This window comes from Xyrauchen texanus, chromosome 49, assembly GCF_025860055.1.
Source record: "Xyrauchen texanus isolate HMW12.3.18 chromosome 49, RBS_HiC_50CHRs, whole genome shotgun sequence".
NCBI lineage: Eukaryota > Metazoa > Chordata > Actinopteri > Cypriniformes > Catostomidae > Xyrauchen > Xyrauchen texanus.
The window spans coordinates 28,585-45,898 of NC_068324.1; the positions used below are offsets into that span (position 1 = coordinate 28,585).

Here is a 17,314-nt window from a genome sequence, read left to right on the forward strand (position 1 = left end):
ACAGTCTTTGGGATATTCAAACTTAGAGAGTAGCTCAGGATATATAATTTAACAATAGATACTATATTGTTCAGTGTGTGGTTTTAAAAGTAACTATTTCAGTTAGTTAAACAGAATTAACTACATTGTCAGATTACTATATTTTCATGAGAAGAGATTAGTACATGCAAGGTAAAAAAATTAAAATAGTAGTTGTAGCAAACTGGTCACATATGTTTTAAATGTAACTAGTTTTAAGTGACACTGTAGTAAGAGTTGGGGCAAATATTGCTTAACTCATGTTACAGATACACTGTTGTGAAACTATAAGACACTTTAACCCTTTCCTGGAGATATGATTAAACTCTTAATGCAATCATCTCACTGCTCTGTACTGTGTTGATGGAAATGTCATGAGACAATCAGTCTATGATTACGGAAAGATGTGTCATGTAGAATTCAGGGTTTTATTTCAATGCCATAATCTGAGAATAACTCTCTTCCCGGATGTTCCAGGACAACTATATCACGATACTGTTTTACCATCTGCTGCCACATTTCTCCGAATCACTATAACAAACACTGAAATAACTCTTTGACGACAACGTTTTCTGTTTTGTTTAACAAAAAATCCCAATTAGGATATTACTGTGCACATACGTGTTCTCAAGCATACAAACCGGTTTAACTGTAGATATTATAATATTACAGCTGATTCTTGAATCAATATACCCAACACTGTGTGAGAATCTGTGCAAGCATAACTGCTCATAAAACTGTTAATAGAATCAGTTACAACACAAACATGAGTTACAACTGAACCATAACTTTTACTGTAACTCATGTTCCTGCAACCATGTGGCTGATCTAGGACGACTGCTGCTCGGGTTAAAGGTCACCTGTGACTGTCCTCATGGCCTTCAGCTTCACATTCTGTCTGTCTCACAGTATCTTTTACTGCAGCACGTGTGTCACTCTTGACAAAGAAACATGTCCAGTTGTGTGTTGTGAAGCAGTTGACAGAGAAACACCTGTGCTGCTATGTGGAGTAGCTCTGTATGAACTCGTCACTGTGGATTTCCTTCTCTACTGAAAACAGACTGGAGGAATGATGTCTCGTCATTTACTGGGGTAATCATTTAGGGTGATTGCACAATCAGAATGAGCACAGGTAAAAGGTCCCACTATATCAATCCTAGATTCTGCTATGGGTCCGGTGGCAGGCTGACGTGGTGAAGGGTAATAGTACATGTGTAGTAAATAATAATGCTTTATACAGTATATACATAAACACTTTCATCACATTGATAATGTGATCATTCCTGTTAATGATTTCATCTTTTCTTGCCGCTGGTGTGAATCGGTCCAGAGGGCGGCACGGTTTTGATTTAATACAGTGAATATTTGCGCTCGTTCGGTCTGAAGAGTGTAAATCCTATAATGTACTCGAGTCCGACAGCGTCAGTAAATCACTGATACATAAAGCAGCAGATCAGATTTATTGATGAAGATTAAAATATTACACTGTCAAATGTCTTCGGCAGGAATTAAACATTTTACTGTAATACATCATCTCATCACTCCACAATCAGCAAAACTAATCTGACCTTTGACCTGAATGTCGATTCTGTTCGATTTCTGAAGGTCTGAAAAAGCATTTAATAATGATCTTTACTGAGCTTTAAAACACTCTTTAAAATAACAAAACAATTTGACAACAAAACCCACTGCTGCGATACTGTGAGCTGCATCAGCACTGAAATGAAGGAAAAAACACCTGATGAAAGTGTGTGTGTGTGTGTGTGTGTGTGTGTGTGTGTGTGTGTGTTCAGTTGATCCAGGTTGTGTTCAGTTGCGTTTGGTTCTTGATGCTGGTGTCCATCTTCAACACTTCTCTTATGGCCATCGTGGCGTACGTGGAGGACGGCAGAGAAAACTCCATCTTCAGAGCTCGATATTTCCCCTCTACACACACACGCACGCGCGCACACACACGCGCACACACACACGCGCACACACACACAGACACACACGCATGAGCCACAGCACTCACTACACATGAGGGTCACATCCTGCTAAATAAATGTACCTTTCAGGTAGACTGGAGCTGCTCGGCTTTCTAATTTCTCCACATCCGTGTGAACGAGGGTCACTCGAGGATCATCATACTGAATCAACTCCCTTTAGAGAGAGAGAGAGACATGAAGGACACAGATCAATGTATCAGAATATTACTAGAGGAAGTCAATGAAGCGGTCAATCACCAGCTGACATCACTGGGGCGTATGACGACTCTTCGGTAAGCACCAGCGAGAGAATAATCCCGAACTTTGTGCCTCATGTTATCAATGTCCAGATGATCAGCGGTCATCATCTGTCTGTAGCCCTCACCCACTGCCAGAGAGAGAGACACACACACACACACACACACACACACACACACACACACACACACACACACACACACACACACACACACACACACACACACATTCTTTTAAACGAGTTACAGCCTGGTCACACTAACACTGAATTTGTGGTGCGTTTGTTCTGAACCAGTTTTGAATTGGAGCAATGGCCTCATGTGATAAACTGTATTAAACACATCTGCCTTCAACAGCACCATTTCTCTCAGTGTCAGCGGGATGATACATTTCAACATGTTTTGAAGGTAAAACAAAATTATACATTCCACGTTTTAAATGGTGGACAGACGTTCTCTCTCTCACCGCTGTGAGTCGGGTAGATGACGTCAAAGCCCGGCAGCGGCATCACCACATCATGAATGGAGTGTTTCTCTGCCTCTTCAGCGGACAGGACGTGAGCACTGCCTGAAAAATGGCAATGACAACACTGACCACACCATCACAGTGACACATCATCATCATCATCATCATCATCATCATCACACACCTCCTCTGAGAATCAGATCACCCTCCACCGCTCTGAGGCCAAAGACTTCCAAGCGTCTGCTGACCATACTGTTCCACACGAAACTCTGATAGCTGTGAATGTACATCAGCCTGTTGTTCCGAGGAATCTGAGACAGACAGACAGACAGACAGCTGTTATGGTCCAGAGACATGTAGCCAATCAGCTGGCAGTACTCATTATTAGTCCCTCACCAGTCCAAATGCCGTGACGATGTTGTTTTTGCCGTACATGGTCAGACCTCTCAGTAACTGCCCCTCCACACAGCGTTTGACCGGAAGCTTCTTCAGCGCCGCCTCAGGGTCATGTGATCTCGCCCACTCTTCTCTGCATTTCACCAGATAACTCTTCTCCGCTTGAGGACGAGAGCAAGACACACTTGAGCCGAAACACACGGAGGTGTGCAGACGCGCGCTCGGCCCTGTTGTACACACTCGTTTACAGTTAAAAACCCACGTGTAGCATCCATAAACATGTTGTAACGCATTCAGCTAATGTCACAATAGTGGCGACACAGAGAATGAAACATGTTTGCATTGTGCGACACATTTGGAACGCAACGATGTGTGAAAGGATTGCGTAACAGGAAGCACCTGTGCTCACAAACATGAGTTTAATCTCTGGGATTAAGTATATGCGAGCATGTTTCAATAAGGTAACAAGACCTCGTGTAACTAATTACATATGTAATCCGATCATGTGATGGCGTGCTTGTGAAAACACGTCAGAGGTGTGAAGTTTGGACTTTATGGTGGACGTAGTGCGCTGAACTGATCTGTAAATATGACTTGGAAGGTCCTTTTATTGAAACGCTCTTGTAAGTTATTAGTCACATGGCACAAATGAAAGCGTTAGAAATGACTAAATGAAGAGATCACGTGACACAGATCATGAATGGAGAAAACAGATGTTCTGTGCAAGTCGACTGACCTCCAGGACGGGGTTTCAGGATCAGATCCATCACCTCCTTCCAGTTGTTCTGTAATATCGCCCTGTCAATTACAGCCAATACAACGCATCAGTTCCCCTCACATACGACACAGAAACACATCTGTGTGTGTGTGGTACACGCGTGTTCTCACCTGCCCACCTGATGCGTTGGGACGGCCGTGGTGCCGAATCGCTGCATGCCATAGTAGTTAATAAAGCCTGTGTCCTTCAGTGATGTCATCGCTTGTTCCACCTGCTCCTGAGAGCCAGAGATATTCCTGTAGGGTGGATCACACACACACAATGTTGGTCTTTGGTGCGTCGTCTCTTTTGTCTCGTTATTCATGTTTATCAGACCAGAAAAACACAAATACCCTGCCCAGACCAGGCAAACAGGTTCGGCTGGTGACTGGCTTCAATGTGCAGCTGGTTACCAAAATGTGTTTTTGTGCTGTTTCACGCATCATGTCTTCACTGGTCAAGCTGGTCCACATGAAACCCTAACCAGTGCTGCTGTAAACTCGGTCACACAGGAAACAGGAAGTGTGCGCTCACCTGAGAATCACAGTGAAGTGGTTCCCCTGCAGTTCTCCCAGTTTTAATGGATGTTTCTTGTAGCCAAAGTTTCCCAGCTTCAAGTTCATGAGGCACTTGTTGAGATGAGCTAGCCGTTCAGCGCTAATCCTGTGAAGATTTATAAACACGTTTAATCAGAGCGACACAAGGACAGATGATGTGTGGAGCTTCACTCACTTCAGAACGGCGATCTCCTGAACGGTGATGGCTCTCTTGTCTTTGGTACCCATGTAGGAGAACACGTTTGGACGAACCCTGTGAGAAACAACAGAACGACGCTCACATTCACAGATTCTAATAAATAACAGGATCCTGTTTCAACTGATCTCAGAACAGACCTGAGAAACTTGGAGAGAACGTTGATGGCATCCATGGTGTCCTTGTTCTCTTTATACAGCACAAAATGACAGAAACTTCCACGAGTTTTTGGCCAGGAGTGCTTTCGAGGGGCTTCAATGGGAGATAGAAAATGAAATTGAATCAGGGCTGAACAATAAGATGTTCTTCTACTGGTCCAGTGGTTCAGATTTCACTGGCCCCAACACAAGAATAGCTGCTTTTACTGATATCATTACAGGTATAATTCATAAATACATCATATTAACCCTTTAATTCTGCTTGTGAAACCACACGACTAGAGTTAAAGATTTGATTGTTGAATGTAATAAACATAAGAATCTCCGAGAGACGAGACATGCTAATAAATACAGTTTAGATATTAGCACTAATCTGTGAATGAATCCTAATATCAGTGGAAATAAATGTGACGACATTCAGCTGTCGGTTGATAGAGAGTTATTAAGTAGTTTTATCGATTCGCAGTATTCACAGGACAGGATCACGCGTGCTACTTCGTTATTTTAGAAACAGGAAAAACCCTGAAAACATCTGCAGAGAAATGGAACAAGAGCTCGATATTAAAACAGGAGCGACATCTGAGGAGTAATTCACAAAACACAACAGAAAAACAATTATATGCAAACGGTGTCGCGCCATCGTCACTAATAATAACATTCATTTAACCTCAAAATGAAACAAAAGAATTGCTCCATGTTAATTCAGATATATATTATTCTGGGTTTATTTTCTTCTTCATTGGTTTTATTCTCTATGCGGGGAAGTTTATAATAATATCGGTCAACAACACAGACTGAAATGCGGCATAATGTGAAATTTAGCATTATGGCACAAATTATGTTTGTTTTTTTTTACTTTTGACCATTTTCAAGCTCGACATAAAGAGAAAATAATAAATAATGTTCATTCACAGCACTTATGATCTAATGATCACGGTCTAAATCCTTCAATCCACTGTTGGAATATTCTAGTACACTATTAACATGAATTCATTCTCATTCATCAGCTGCTTCCATACAAGCGTCTGCTAAAAGGATAAATGTTAATATGTTAAAGCGCTCAAATAAAATGTTTCATGTTCGCTTCATTGTCTTTAAGAGCAAATCAAACCCGTCTGAACTCCAACATGACTTCACACTAGAAGGTTAAAAGTCATCTGTAAATCAGTGTTCCTGACCCCGGTGTGAATGACCTTACCTGCGGAGGGTCTGACCTCTGTCCACACAGAGAGAGAGAGCGTTAGAGGAATAAAAGAGTGTTACACAGTGATCAATACAACACAGAGCTTCACATGCTCAGATGAAGGTGTTCATGGGACATCATGCTCAGGGCATCAGTTCGTTTACACACTAAACACCACTGCCTTCTGTACATGCAACGGAGGTGAGAGGTCAGAGGTCAAAGGGTCATGCACAGGTCAGGATGAGTGAGTTTAGAGCAGGGGTTTTCAAAGTCTTTTTTAAATCAGGTTTTATCCTCTAGTGTAATATTGTCTAAATGCATCATAATTCAGATGTTGGAGCGTTTCCCCAATGATGATCAATGACCTTTAATTCAGTCGGACTCATTCGGCCAATGCATGATGAACAGATAGAAATGTTTGCATTGATAATATGAAGCCGTATTCTGTATTCTCTTTATTAAAACACCGGTTTGTCCTCATATCAATGACTGTTTTTACCCTCTATCTGTGATAAACTCACATCACATGAGCCAATCTCCGTCTGTATGTGAAACTGCACTTGTCAAACACATGATGACACATCGACCCAACATCACGTTGAACTCGTCATAATGGACATGCGTGATTTTGTTCCACATATTTGATCGATCCTTCCCTGATTTAACACGTCTGCAGAAGCAGAATAAGTATGAACAGAGATGGAGCTGTGTGGCTTTATAATAGATTTGTGAATATTCCAGCACCATAGTTTATTTGAGAATGCACGTCCAGTTTTGAACAAGAGTTGCCCACTCCAAGCTGAAACATTCATGCAGGCACAACCGGTACATGGATGCGCTCTCGCATGATATGCATGTTGTGCTCTCGACATTAACAGTATTATAACACTATGGTCTATTAAGCAGGACTATGGTCCATTATGCCAATAATTTAGATTTTTCTTCACAATACATTCCTATTCTATTTATGCATCTTTTGAAATGACCATCAATCTCTGCACCTGCCCGGACACGCTCTGGCACCTCCCAGTTTGAAAACTGTAAGTTTAGAGCATCTTACACAGCTTCAGGAGTGGAGAACATGTGACAGGAGAAATAAAGCTCTGAATCTTCAGGAATCAGATGGGATATATTACAGTAATAATGTCAGAACACACAGGTGTCGTGTTAGACGCCAGTACCTGCCAGAGCTTTCTTCCCAGCTGCATGATACGCCACGATGAACTTCTTCCCATCCCGCTCCTCGGTCTTGGTCTCCAGTCCGGGATAAAGAGTCTTCACCGCTTTGTGCAGAAGAGTCCGTTTCTCCTTTGAGTCGTCCTGCACCTGATCGATACGTCACATGACACAAAACACATTCAGGTGTCTCAGAAGTGGAGCTTGTTCCTCCATCACACAAAACTAACAACAGAAATATGAGTCTGTTCACCAAAAGCCATCATATGACTGAATACAGCAGAGTGGCAGATACTACATACTTTTATTGCACTTTTTCTTTATGCCAACTCCTTTAATATTCCACAGAAAGAAAACTGCATGCGTTTACAGCAGCAATAACTGCTCCGCTGGTTTGAGTCTTATCTCACAGGTAGGTCCTTCAGGGTGTCTTGGAGGGGAGTTCAAGTCTCACCAACTAGCTATTGGGGTACCCCAGGGTTCAGTATTTGGGCCCCTCCACTTCTCCATATCATCTCTGGGATCTGTTATTCAGACACATGGCTTTCCCGATCATTGCTACGCCGATGACACACAACTCTACCTCTCATTCCAGCATGACGATCCTACGGTAGCTGCATGGATCTCAGACTGCCTGGTAGACATCTTGATGGATGAAAGAATATCACCTACAACTCAACCTTGCTTAAACAGAGCTTCTTGTGATTCCTGCGAGTCCAGCAGTTCAGCAAAATTTCACCATTCAACTAGACTTGTCAACAATCACACCATCCAGAAATCTTGGGGTTGTGTTTGATGATCAGTTAAACTGCCCGATCGTGCAGATTTGCTCTGTACAACATCAGGAAAATCCTATCTGAGCATACAACACAACTCTTCGTCCAGGCGTTTGAGCCATCCAGGCTGGACTACTGCAATGGTCTTCTGGCAGGCCTTCCTGCATGTACAGTCAAACCACACCCAATGATCCTGAATGCAGCAGCACGACTGGTCTTCAACGAGACCAAAAGAGGCCACGTCACGCCTCTAAACTGCACTGGCTGCTCAAGGTATTGACACTTGCTTACCAGGGGTGACTTACAGGAGACTTAACATGTGACTCACACCAAAGTCACTCAACTCTCCATCCCGGGTGTCACTGTATCCACTCCCCTCCATTTTTTTATTCACGCACCTGGGTTTCTTACACCAACAACCCCCCCCCCCCCACACGCCCTGTCCGACGATATGAAAATGCTGCGTGAAAACTCCTGTGCCACCACAGACTGATCACAATCCCTTTAACATCCTTCAAAAAGCATCTGAAGACACAGCTCTACTGTGAGCACCCAATCCCTTTAGTCTACTTATTTAAAAACACAACTCTCGTCCTCCTTGCTAGCGGTACTTCTCTAAACAATTCTGACACAGCACTTCTCTATCTACTGACTCCCTACGACGATTCGCTTCGTTCTCCTCATCTGTAAGTTGCTTTGGATAAAAACATCTGCTAAATGAATAAATTATGGCGAGATGATGTTATTTGGAATAGTCTTTATAAATAAATGCAAGGGCGCCGTAAAGGGGTGGAAGGTTAGGACGATTCTAAGGGCCCAGGCTGATATAGGGACCAGAAGAGCAGACCCCCTTTTTCTTTTCTTATTTCTTTTCTCTTTTTTATACCTACATTAAATGTGCTAGGGCCCCTCATGCACTAAATGTGTATTTTGTCCATTTTGACCATAGATTTAATATTTAAAAACAAATAATGTATTTACTGTTTCAGTCACACCCCTCCCCCTCATAATGGTTCATTCCACCTGCGCTGTCCGAGCTAAGATCGCTAGTGTAGCGTCTCTTGCTTATTGCACTTGCTATGATGCAGTGCAGACAGTGACACATGCAGGCATGTCACATCAAAAGTCAGGGCATCAAAAACGGAAAGAAAAGAAGGAAAGAGAAGACAGAGAACGCCTAAGTCGACAGTATGTCACACAGTTTTTCAAAAAGAAAGGTAGCTTGCCCTATTCCTGTATTCCAAAACTTTCAGAGTTACTTATTTTTGTTGCTACATGACCTGCTTTTATCTAGCTAGCTTAGTAAAATAATTACTGAATTATGATTTACATCCAACAATAATAACATCTCTGCTGTCTCCGGGGTTATCATGTCTCGTACACACAGATTCAGCGGCTGCTGCACACCCACTTCCTCCTTCCCCCACGTCCCCCGTCCCCGTCTCAGCCGAACAAGGTGAGCCTGAGTGCGAAACTTCACGAAGATTGAAGCCTCTAAACATGTCTTATCTACTGTGTTCGCCACATGATGATAACTTTACAAAACAAAAAGTAATCTACACGCTTCAAAAATTACACAATCAGTTTGCCGTGTGTGTGTCGTGTGTTCTGTGAAGTGACAGTGCTGCTGCTACGATCGATGCGGTCAAACTTGACGTTCTTAATGTGAATAAAATGCCCCAGAAAAAATTATATAAAATTTAATAAAACATGTGTCTGTAGTAACCATTGGCTATAAGGAGTTTACAAAATAGATATTTTAATATTTTATATTAAGAAAACTAAATAGGCCAATAAAAATAAGATGGTTATTATTATGTGTGTGTGTGTGTGTTTGACTTATACAGATACAGAGTCAGCTTTATTGTCTGCACCTCATTCTCCTATTGATTTCAAAATACAACACTGATCTGACTTGTGAATTTAAAGATGAAGTCAGACACCTCAACTCTGTATATAGGGCCACTTTCCCAGGGTGTCAACAGCATTTACAACATGCAGCTGCAGAGTATTTTTGGGCAGGTCTGCATAGTTTTGCGAATATTTTGCACGCTGCCTGTGACCGTTGCTGGTGGCGAGTAAGCTGAAACTGATAAAAAATGATCTGAGGTCTGCTATGTTGCAGGATAGACTTTGTCACCTTGCCATACTATCCATTGAAAGCAAACTGGCAAGAAAGCTGAACTTTGATGATTTGATACATGATTTTGCCAGCAGAAAGGTACGCCGCTGGGCCATTATAAAGTGATGTTGAACATAACTTTGTTAGACCTGGATAACAAACAGTTGATGTCTGGTTCAGTACTTGTTTAGTCCTGGACTGGTTTAGGCCTGGCATTACTCCTGGTGTGTCTTGATTTTGAGCCCTTTTGGCCTAGCTAGTTTTATTCCTGGACTGATTTAATTATGGGTTAGTTCTAGCTGATGTTTCCTGATTGAGCAGTTTGACCCAGCTAAAGCTTGTTCATGTAAAGTACATGTCAATATGTGTACATTATGTTCTGTTGTGCTTGCAATTGAGATAATAAATGTTCTCCCTTTTATGTAAACAAGTACATATTTCTATATTTTTTTCTTGTTTTTGTAGGCTTTGTACTCATCATTAGACATTTTAACTATGCAATGCGCTAAGTATCTTTTTTAAAGTATACTGGGCATGTTTATTGGGTTAAATTTTATCTGTAAAATATGTAGGGGGCCCAGAAATTTTGGTTTCCATAGGGCCCAGAATTTCTGGCGGCACCCCTGAATAAATGTCTCCAGAGAAGAATGATGTGGTAAACAACAGTGTTAGTGAATACTGTTGAACTCGCCTCTATGGACACGTGTCCCTCTTTGTTTTTGAAGAGTTGTATTTCGGACAGCTGCTGTTTCTGTTCTTCCGTCAGACACTCGGTGGAATCACATGCTGAAGTGTTTTCCTGCAACATCCAAGATCACCAGCTTATTACATCTGGTCATGATTACTGATGTACATCACTCAATACTTCACTATTGAGTCGCTAGTCTTTAGAAGATCTGCACTTAAAGGAATATTTCAGGTTCAATACTAGTTAAGATCAGTCAACAGCATTTGTGAGATAATGTGGTTTATAAGTGATTACATGACAGTAAAATCATGTTAACACACATATTGTTTATGTCTTGTGTTTATACTTTTGAAACAGTATTTTAATGTTTACAGATTAAATCCCATTGACTTGCATTGGAAGTGTCTCACTGGAACACATTTATAGAAAAGGAGGAATGAGTCTAAATATATTTTTGTGGTAGAAAATTTTGAAAATAACATGGAGATTAACTGGAATATTCCTTTAACATAACAGTTGTGAGATGAAGTGTAAGAAGATCTCATCATCTCACCTCAGCATCTGCTGGAACTGTCAAATCATCCAATCGGACGATTGTCCCACTTTTATTGATCTCGTGGACCACAAAATCCGAATATCTAAGAAAAAAAATTTATGACTTTTACTCACAAATACAATACACGCGCGCGCGCACGCACACACACACACACACACACACACACACACACACACACACACACACACACCTCTCTTTTAAGATGCCAGAGAATCCTTTGTGGTCGCTGATGAACTTGTGAATCCCCACATCTGATTCAGTGAGGCCGTGCTTCATCATATCAGCAAAACTCTCTCCCTCCTCTTCCTCACACAACTCCTCTTCTTCCTCCTCCTCATCATCATCCTCCTCCTCTCCCGTAACTCTCACTCTCTTCACCGCGTGTTCTGGATCTTCATCGGGGAAGGATCGTTTCTCCCCGACCGGAACCGAGTCCTCCATCAGAGCAGCGAATAGATAAATAACTGATCCGGGTTACAGATCAGTGATTAAATACAGAGAATCACCACAGAAAGAGTTTTATTGAGTCACAATGACACAACACTAAATATCTACATGAACAAACATGAACACTGAACTCGGTACATCTGTATATAGACTGAACGGAACTCACCGAACCACAGCAGAACATCCACACGTGTGTCACACACTCACTTACACCGGAAACAAATACTGCAGAAAGCCACGCCCCTCAGCCCATGTCATTGGTTTAGGTGATTGTCAATCATCCCATACTGCATAATCAGCGGTAACAGCGCCAGGTACAATTCTGCAATATAATAATAATAATAAGTCAAAAATAACTGTCGTTTTATTGAGAACTGGGGAAAGAAGAACACGCTAGAATACGCAAGAAAAATAAATACACACTAAATTGCATCTATGATGGTGTAAGCTTCGTAGAAATTATACACATTTTTGTTGTCAGGAGATTGTAATTTTTACACTCAAGTGTATAATCTGATGGATGGATGAATTTTACTCATGAATATTAACCAGTTCATCCTGACATCACTAGATAACTTTCTGCAGTGTCTTTGTGAGACTTGTGTTCTGCAGGACTATAAATAAGGTTGTGAGAGATTTATTAACAGCCTCTTCAATGGCACAAACATTATAAAGCTGTAACGTGTTTTCCACAGAATGATCCACAAACACTTTAAACTGCAGAACAGCCCATAGATGACATTATTCTGACGTCACACTTTCGGATCTGTAGTTTAGAATGTATGTGGGTTAAACTCGGCGAGCCTGTATGATCATGTCAGACATTGGTTGATGAACACACATCCTCACATGTTTAACACACTTATAAAGCCTGAGAAATTTGATATATAAAAATAACTACCACTAGACATGCAATATATGTCTTTACTGCTTATATTATTCACCCACATACCATAATATTCTACAGATCATATTCCATATCAAAACTTAATAACAGCTGTTTTTCATTGAACAATATTATTTACTGCATTAATGCAAAGACATAATTTAATAACATTATTTTTATTCACTTATCCTTTCCCAACAGAAGTCTGTGTGCTGTGCAGACGGACCCGTTCTTCCCGTTATATCATATATGTGATCTTGATCATCTAAGATCATCGATAGATCATAATCGCCGTTTGTGTGATTCATTCGTATAAAAGTTAATATCCATCAACAGCTGCGGGGTTCACAGATGCAGTTCGGTGCTGTGAGGACGGCCTACGGCGGTTCTGACGCCGGTACCGAACTGTAATTTATCGCTCCTAGAACCAGGTGTGCGTGTGTAAGAGGGACAGAAAGTGTACTGTTAAAACATATGTATTGTTTATTATAATTCACACAAAATGGTTTATTTTCATACATATCTGGTATACTTGCCTGAAGAATGAGCGTTTTTCCCCTTTAATTGCTGTGATGTCATCATGAGCCTACACAATTTCCTGTTTTGTCTCCTCCTCTTCCTCTTGGCATTGTTAATGCACTGAAGAGTTATTTGTGGCTCCTGTTAATCTTAATTAATCTTTATTTTAATTGTTTTGTTTGTGTCAATATCTTCACTGCAAGTTATGTGTATTATGTTATTTTACTTATCTGTGTGGTTATTTTGATCATTTTACCCTAATTAAGTTATATTTTTGACTTTGGCCTATATTTGTGGAGATGAAAGCACATGTTGATTATATGTACATCACATTTGTTTTATAGAGCAATATAAGGACGATTTACTCAGATGCTGCTCTTGTATGTTTTGTATATCAGTAAACCCAGAGAAACCGACGGCTGTTGTCCCGTCTGTCTCCACGACGCTTCACAACGCAGACAAGTGTTTTCATAACCGGTGTCGCGAGCCACCGGTTACACTTGAGGTCAGTATTAGGCAAATTACTTCCTGTGTTTGGTCCGTTTAGACATCTCTGGTCCATGTTGCGTTCATATATCAATCGAACCGCACCAGAGTTTGTTTGGAAGCGGGCAGAGACCCAATATTCAGGCGGTCCGCTTGTTTGGTGCGCACCAATGTTCAGATGCAGCGTTCACACTTGTTCAAATGACCCGCACTAACAGAACAATCAGAGTTCATTTTAATCCAGCCAAACCTGCCAAATGTGAACACCCCCCAAATCACATTTAAAAAGACAAAACTTTCATTAATGTCAGATGAGAGAGGCTTTGAATAAGCACCAGTGTGGAGAGCGATACTCATAGAGCAGATAATTATGACCTGTGAAATATCATCATCATTTATCACGCTGTGTGTGTGTGTGTGTGTGTGTGTGAGAGAGAGAGAGAGTGTTTGTGTGTGTTTTGTGATTTACGAGGACAATTTTGTAAGTTACAAATTAGTAATTACAAGGGTATTATTCTATAAATGTGATTTATGAGGACATTTCTAGTGTCCCCATAATTCAAATCGCTTAAAAATCATACTAAACAATGTTTTATTGAAAATGTAAAAATGCAGAAAGTTTTCTGTGAGGGTTAGGTTTAGGGGTAGGGTTAGGTTTAGGGGATAGAATCTATAGTTTGTACAGTATAAAAACCATTATGTCTATGGAAAGTCCTCATAATGATAGGTACACCAACATATGTGTGTGTGTGTGTGTGTGTGTGTGTGTGTGTGTGTGTGTGTGTATATATGTGTATGAGTGTGTGTGTGTGTATATGTGTGTGTGTGTGTGTGTGTGTATATGTGTGTGTGTGTGTGTGTGTGAGTGTGTGAGTGTGTGTGTGTGTGTGTGTGTGTGTGTATATATGTGTGTGTGTATATATGTGTGTGTGTGTGTGTGTGTGTATATATGTGTGTGTGTGTGTGTGTGTGTGTATATGTGTGTGTGTGTGTGTGTGTGTGTGTGTGTGTGTGTGTGTGTGTGTGTGTGAGTGTGTGTGTAGAAGGGGTAATTGGGACAGTGTAAAGTGCTTTGGTAACCTCTAAGGTTAAAAAAAGTGCTGACCATTTACCATCTATGTCAAAACCTGATGCAACGATCTGGTGGAAATTTAAAGAACCCTAACCTCCAATAATCTGTGGGAAACTGGGTGTTTCAACCCCACTAACAGCACTTTTTGGGCAGCGCAATTTGCGTGAGGCGCCGGTAAACAGCAGATCATTTCTGGGCAACAAAAGAATCGTCTGTAAACCGGTGATCTATAATATAGAGAGAGATCAGTGTTGAAAACTTCATCTACTGAACAGACTTTCCCTCACAGTCTCGTTTACATTCCCATTAAAAATCAAATACGGCGTTAGCTTGAATAAAGTCTATATTTCATCTTTGCACATAACCTATTTAATATTCAAGAGCCAAACCTTCACTATAGTAAAGCTGCGTTCACACTGCCAGCGACGCGCAGCGACAAAACGACCTCGTCTAACCACTGATCTATATATATATATATATATAACCATACATATATATATATATATATATATATATATATATATATATATATATATATATATATATATATATAGATCAGTGCATCCTAACCATTTTCAATGAGAGCTGACGACTTCCGGTTACACGACCATTGGCGACCAGATGTGGGCGTGTCCAGCGATGTGACAAAGTTGATAAATGTTTAACTTTATGCAAATGAAGAGCGATTAGCAGTTGACCCGTGTTATATGATATGTCTCTGGCCACGTACATTGACATATTTAATATGATGTGTGGAAAGCTGTATCTGAGATCGCGGCGATTCCAAGTAGGTTTAAATCATCAAATATCCTGTAAAATTAACTATTAAATCATTTGTTTTGAAAATGTGTTACATGTATGACAGCAAAAGAAAGCAAAGAAATGATCAGATATAGTGCATAAACGTACCTTATTAATAACATTACTAATATTTTAATAATAACAGTGCTGTTTCGACTCTCCATGAAACGAAACGAGAGGAACGTCTGCACCTCGATAACTTTTAAACTTTGATGTCGCGTGAAGGAAATTAAGTGATGCTGGTAGTGACGATTCTCTCTGACCAATCAGTGATCTGCAGGGTTATGACATCACATTGAATATCGGCTCGGCTCGCTTGGAGCCTCAACTGAGGTGGTACTAAAAAAAGTATCAGGTACCATTAATCATTTATTAATCATTTTCTGACTTTCCTTTTACTTGCTCTGGCTAGTCTGTGTTGAAGTTGTTGTTTGACCAGATTAAACCCAAAAGACCAACTGAGATGCCCGCTCTGCCACACAAGGTTAACTATTCAGAACTTAGCAACTAATAAAGGTGCATAAAAGGAGTTTTTTTTAAATGAGAAAAAAAAAAAAAAAAAAAAATACATTTTCTTGTCAATTACTTTGTAAGTGCCAAAATTTCTTGTAAAAAACTTGAATGCAGAAGTTTTGTTTCATCTCTTTAGCTCGAAAGGAACTGTATGCTTATTTTAATGCGTTTAATGTCCGTCCGATTGGACACACATGTGAAATAAACATGTGAATGTAGGAAGGTTCAAAGAGGACACGAAGACAAGCCGTTCCACTCAGGTAAGATTCTTTAGTGGCCACTCAGTAGTGCTCACAACTTTCATAACACAAAACTTCTATACGCGTGTCAGGTAATTAAATAGTTCTCTTGATTCTCTGGACCATGCCAACACTAGACTGACGTGTCTCTCCCCCCTGACTGGAGGTTCTGTGGCCGTTTTTATGCCACTCTCCCCGTGCTCACTGAAATTAGAGACAGGTGTTAGACATAATTTAGCTCAGGTGCAAGCGCCCTTACCGCTTTCTCCCCTGGACGGGCGCTTGACCACAACCCCACTGCCACAGTGAAATAAACATGTGAAATAAACATGTGAAATAAACACGTGAAATAAACACGTGAAATAAACATGTGAACTAAACACGTGAACTAAACACGTGAAATAAACATGTGAACTAAACATGTGACTTAAACACGTGAACTAAACATGACACTGAACCCCAAGTTGCTCCCAATGGCAGGTTAGCGCCTTGCATAGCAGCTCTGCCGCCATTAGTGTGTGAATGTGTGTATGAATGTGTGTGTGTGTGTGTGTGAGAGTGTGTGTGTGAATGGGTGTGTGTGAATGTGTGTGTGTGTGTGTATGTGTGTGTGTGTGAATGTGTGTGTGTGTGTATATGTGTGTGTGTGTGTATATGTGTGTGTATATGTGTGTGTGTGTGTGTGTGTGAATGTATGTATGAATGGGTGAATGTGTCACAGTGTAAAGCGCTTTGAATACTGTTAAGGTTAAAAGGCGCTATATAAGTGCAGACCATTTACCATGTATTCATTAAAAACCTTTAAAAATGATTACGAATACTGACTCCTTTATTAGCAATAATACCGGCTTTTATTGGACTTTCTTCTTGCACACCCAACAGGCAGCGTATTACCCTTTAAAATGAATAATGTTTCTGATTATTCTATGTAAAATTCAAGCATACCTGAATCACATGTCGTCTGCAAACATCACATGATCTTCTGTGACAGGTGTTGTGAGAAATATGAAATTGTACATGCTGTTCTGCTCCATGTGTGTTTCTGGCCTTCCATGTGTGTTCAGTCGACCCCAGATGC

The 17,314-nt window shown here is 40.7% G+C and overlaps 1 protein-coding gene across 2 annotated transcripts; it reads right to left on the reverse strand.

Moving 5' to 3' along the window:
* Positions 1–1,466: 1,466 nt before the first annotated feature.
* Positions 1,467–12,006, reverse strand: pus7 (pseudouridine synthase 7). 2 transcript variants are annotated; one of them, XM_052123445.1, is made up of 16 exons: positions 11,887–12,006; positions 11,464–11,737; positions 11,271–11,355; positions 10,721–10,828; positions 7,137–7,281; positions 4,755–4,866; positions 4,594–4,671; positions 4,396–4,524; positions 3,993–4,118; positions 3,841–3,902; positions 3,105–3,265; positions 2,893–3,019; positions 2,709–2,810; positions 2,244–2,373; positions 2,069–2,160; positions 1,467–1,944 (listed from the first exon to the last, which is right to left on the reverse strand). In XM_052123445.1, exons 2-16 carry the CDS (start codon positions 11,712–11,714, stop codon positions 1,808–1,810), a joined length of 1,845 nt encoding a protein of 614 aa, XP_051979405.1. In that variant the 5' UTR covers positions 11,715–11,737; positions 11,887–12,006; the 3' UTR covers positions 1,467–1,807. The 2 variants fall into 2 exon arrangements, with proteins under 2 accessions (XP_051979405.1, XP_051979404.1); XM_052123444.1 differs by lacking the exon at positions 11,887–12,006 and having other exon boundaries at positions 11,464–11,876.
* Between the last annotated feature and the right edge of the window lie 5,308 nt (positions 12,007–17,314).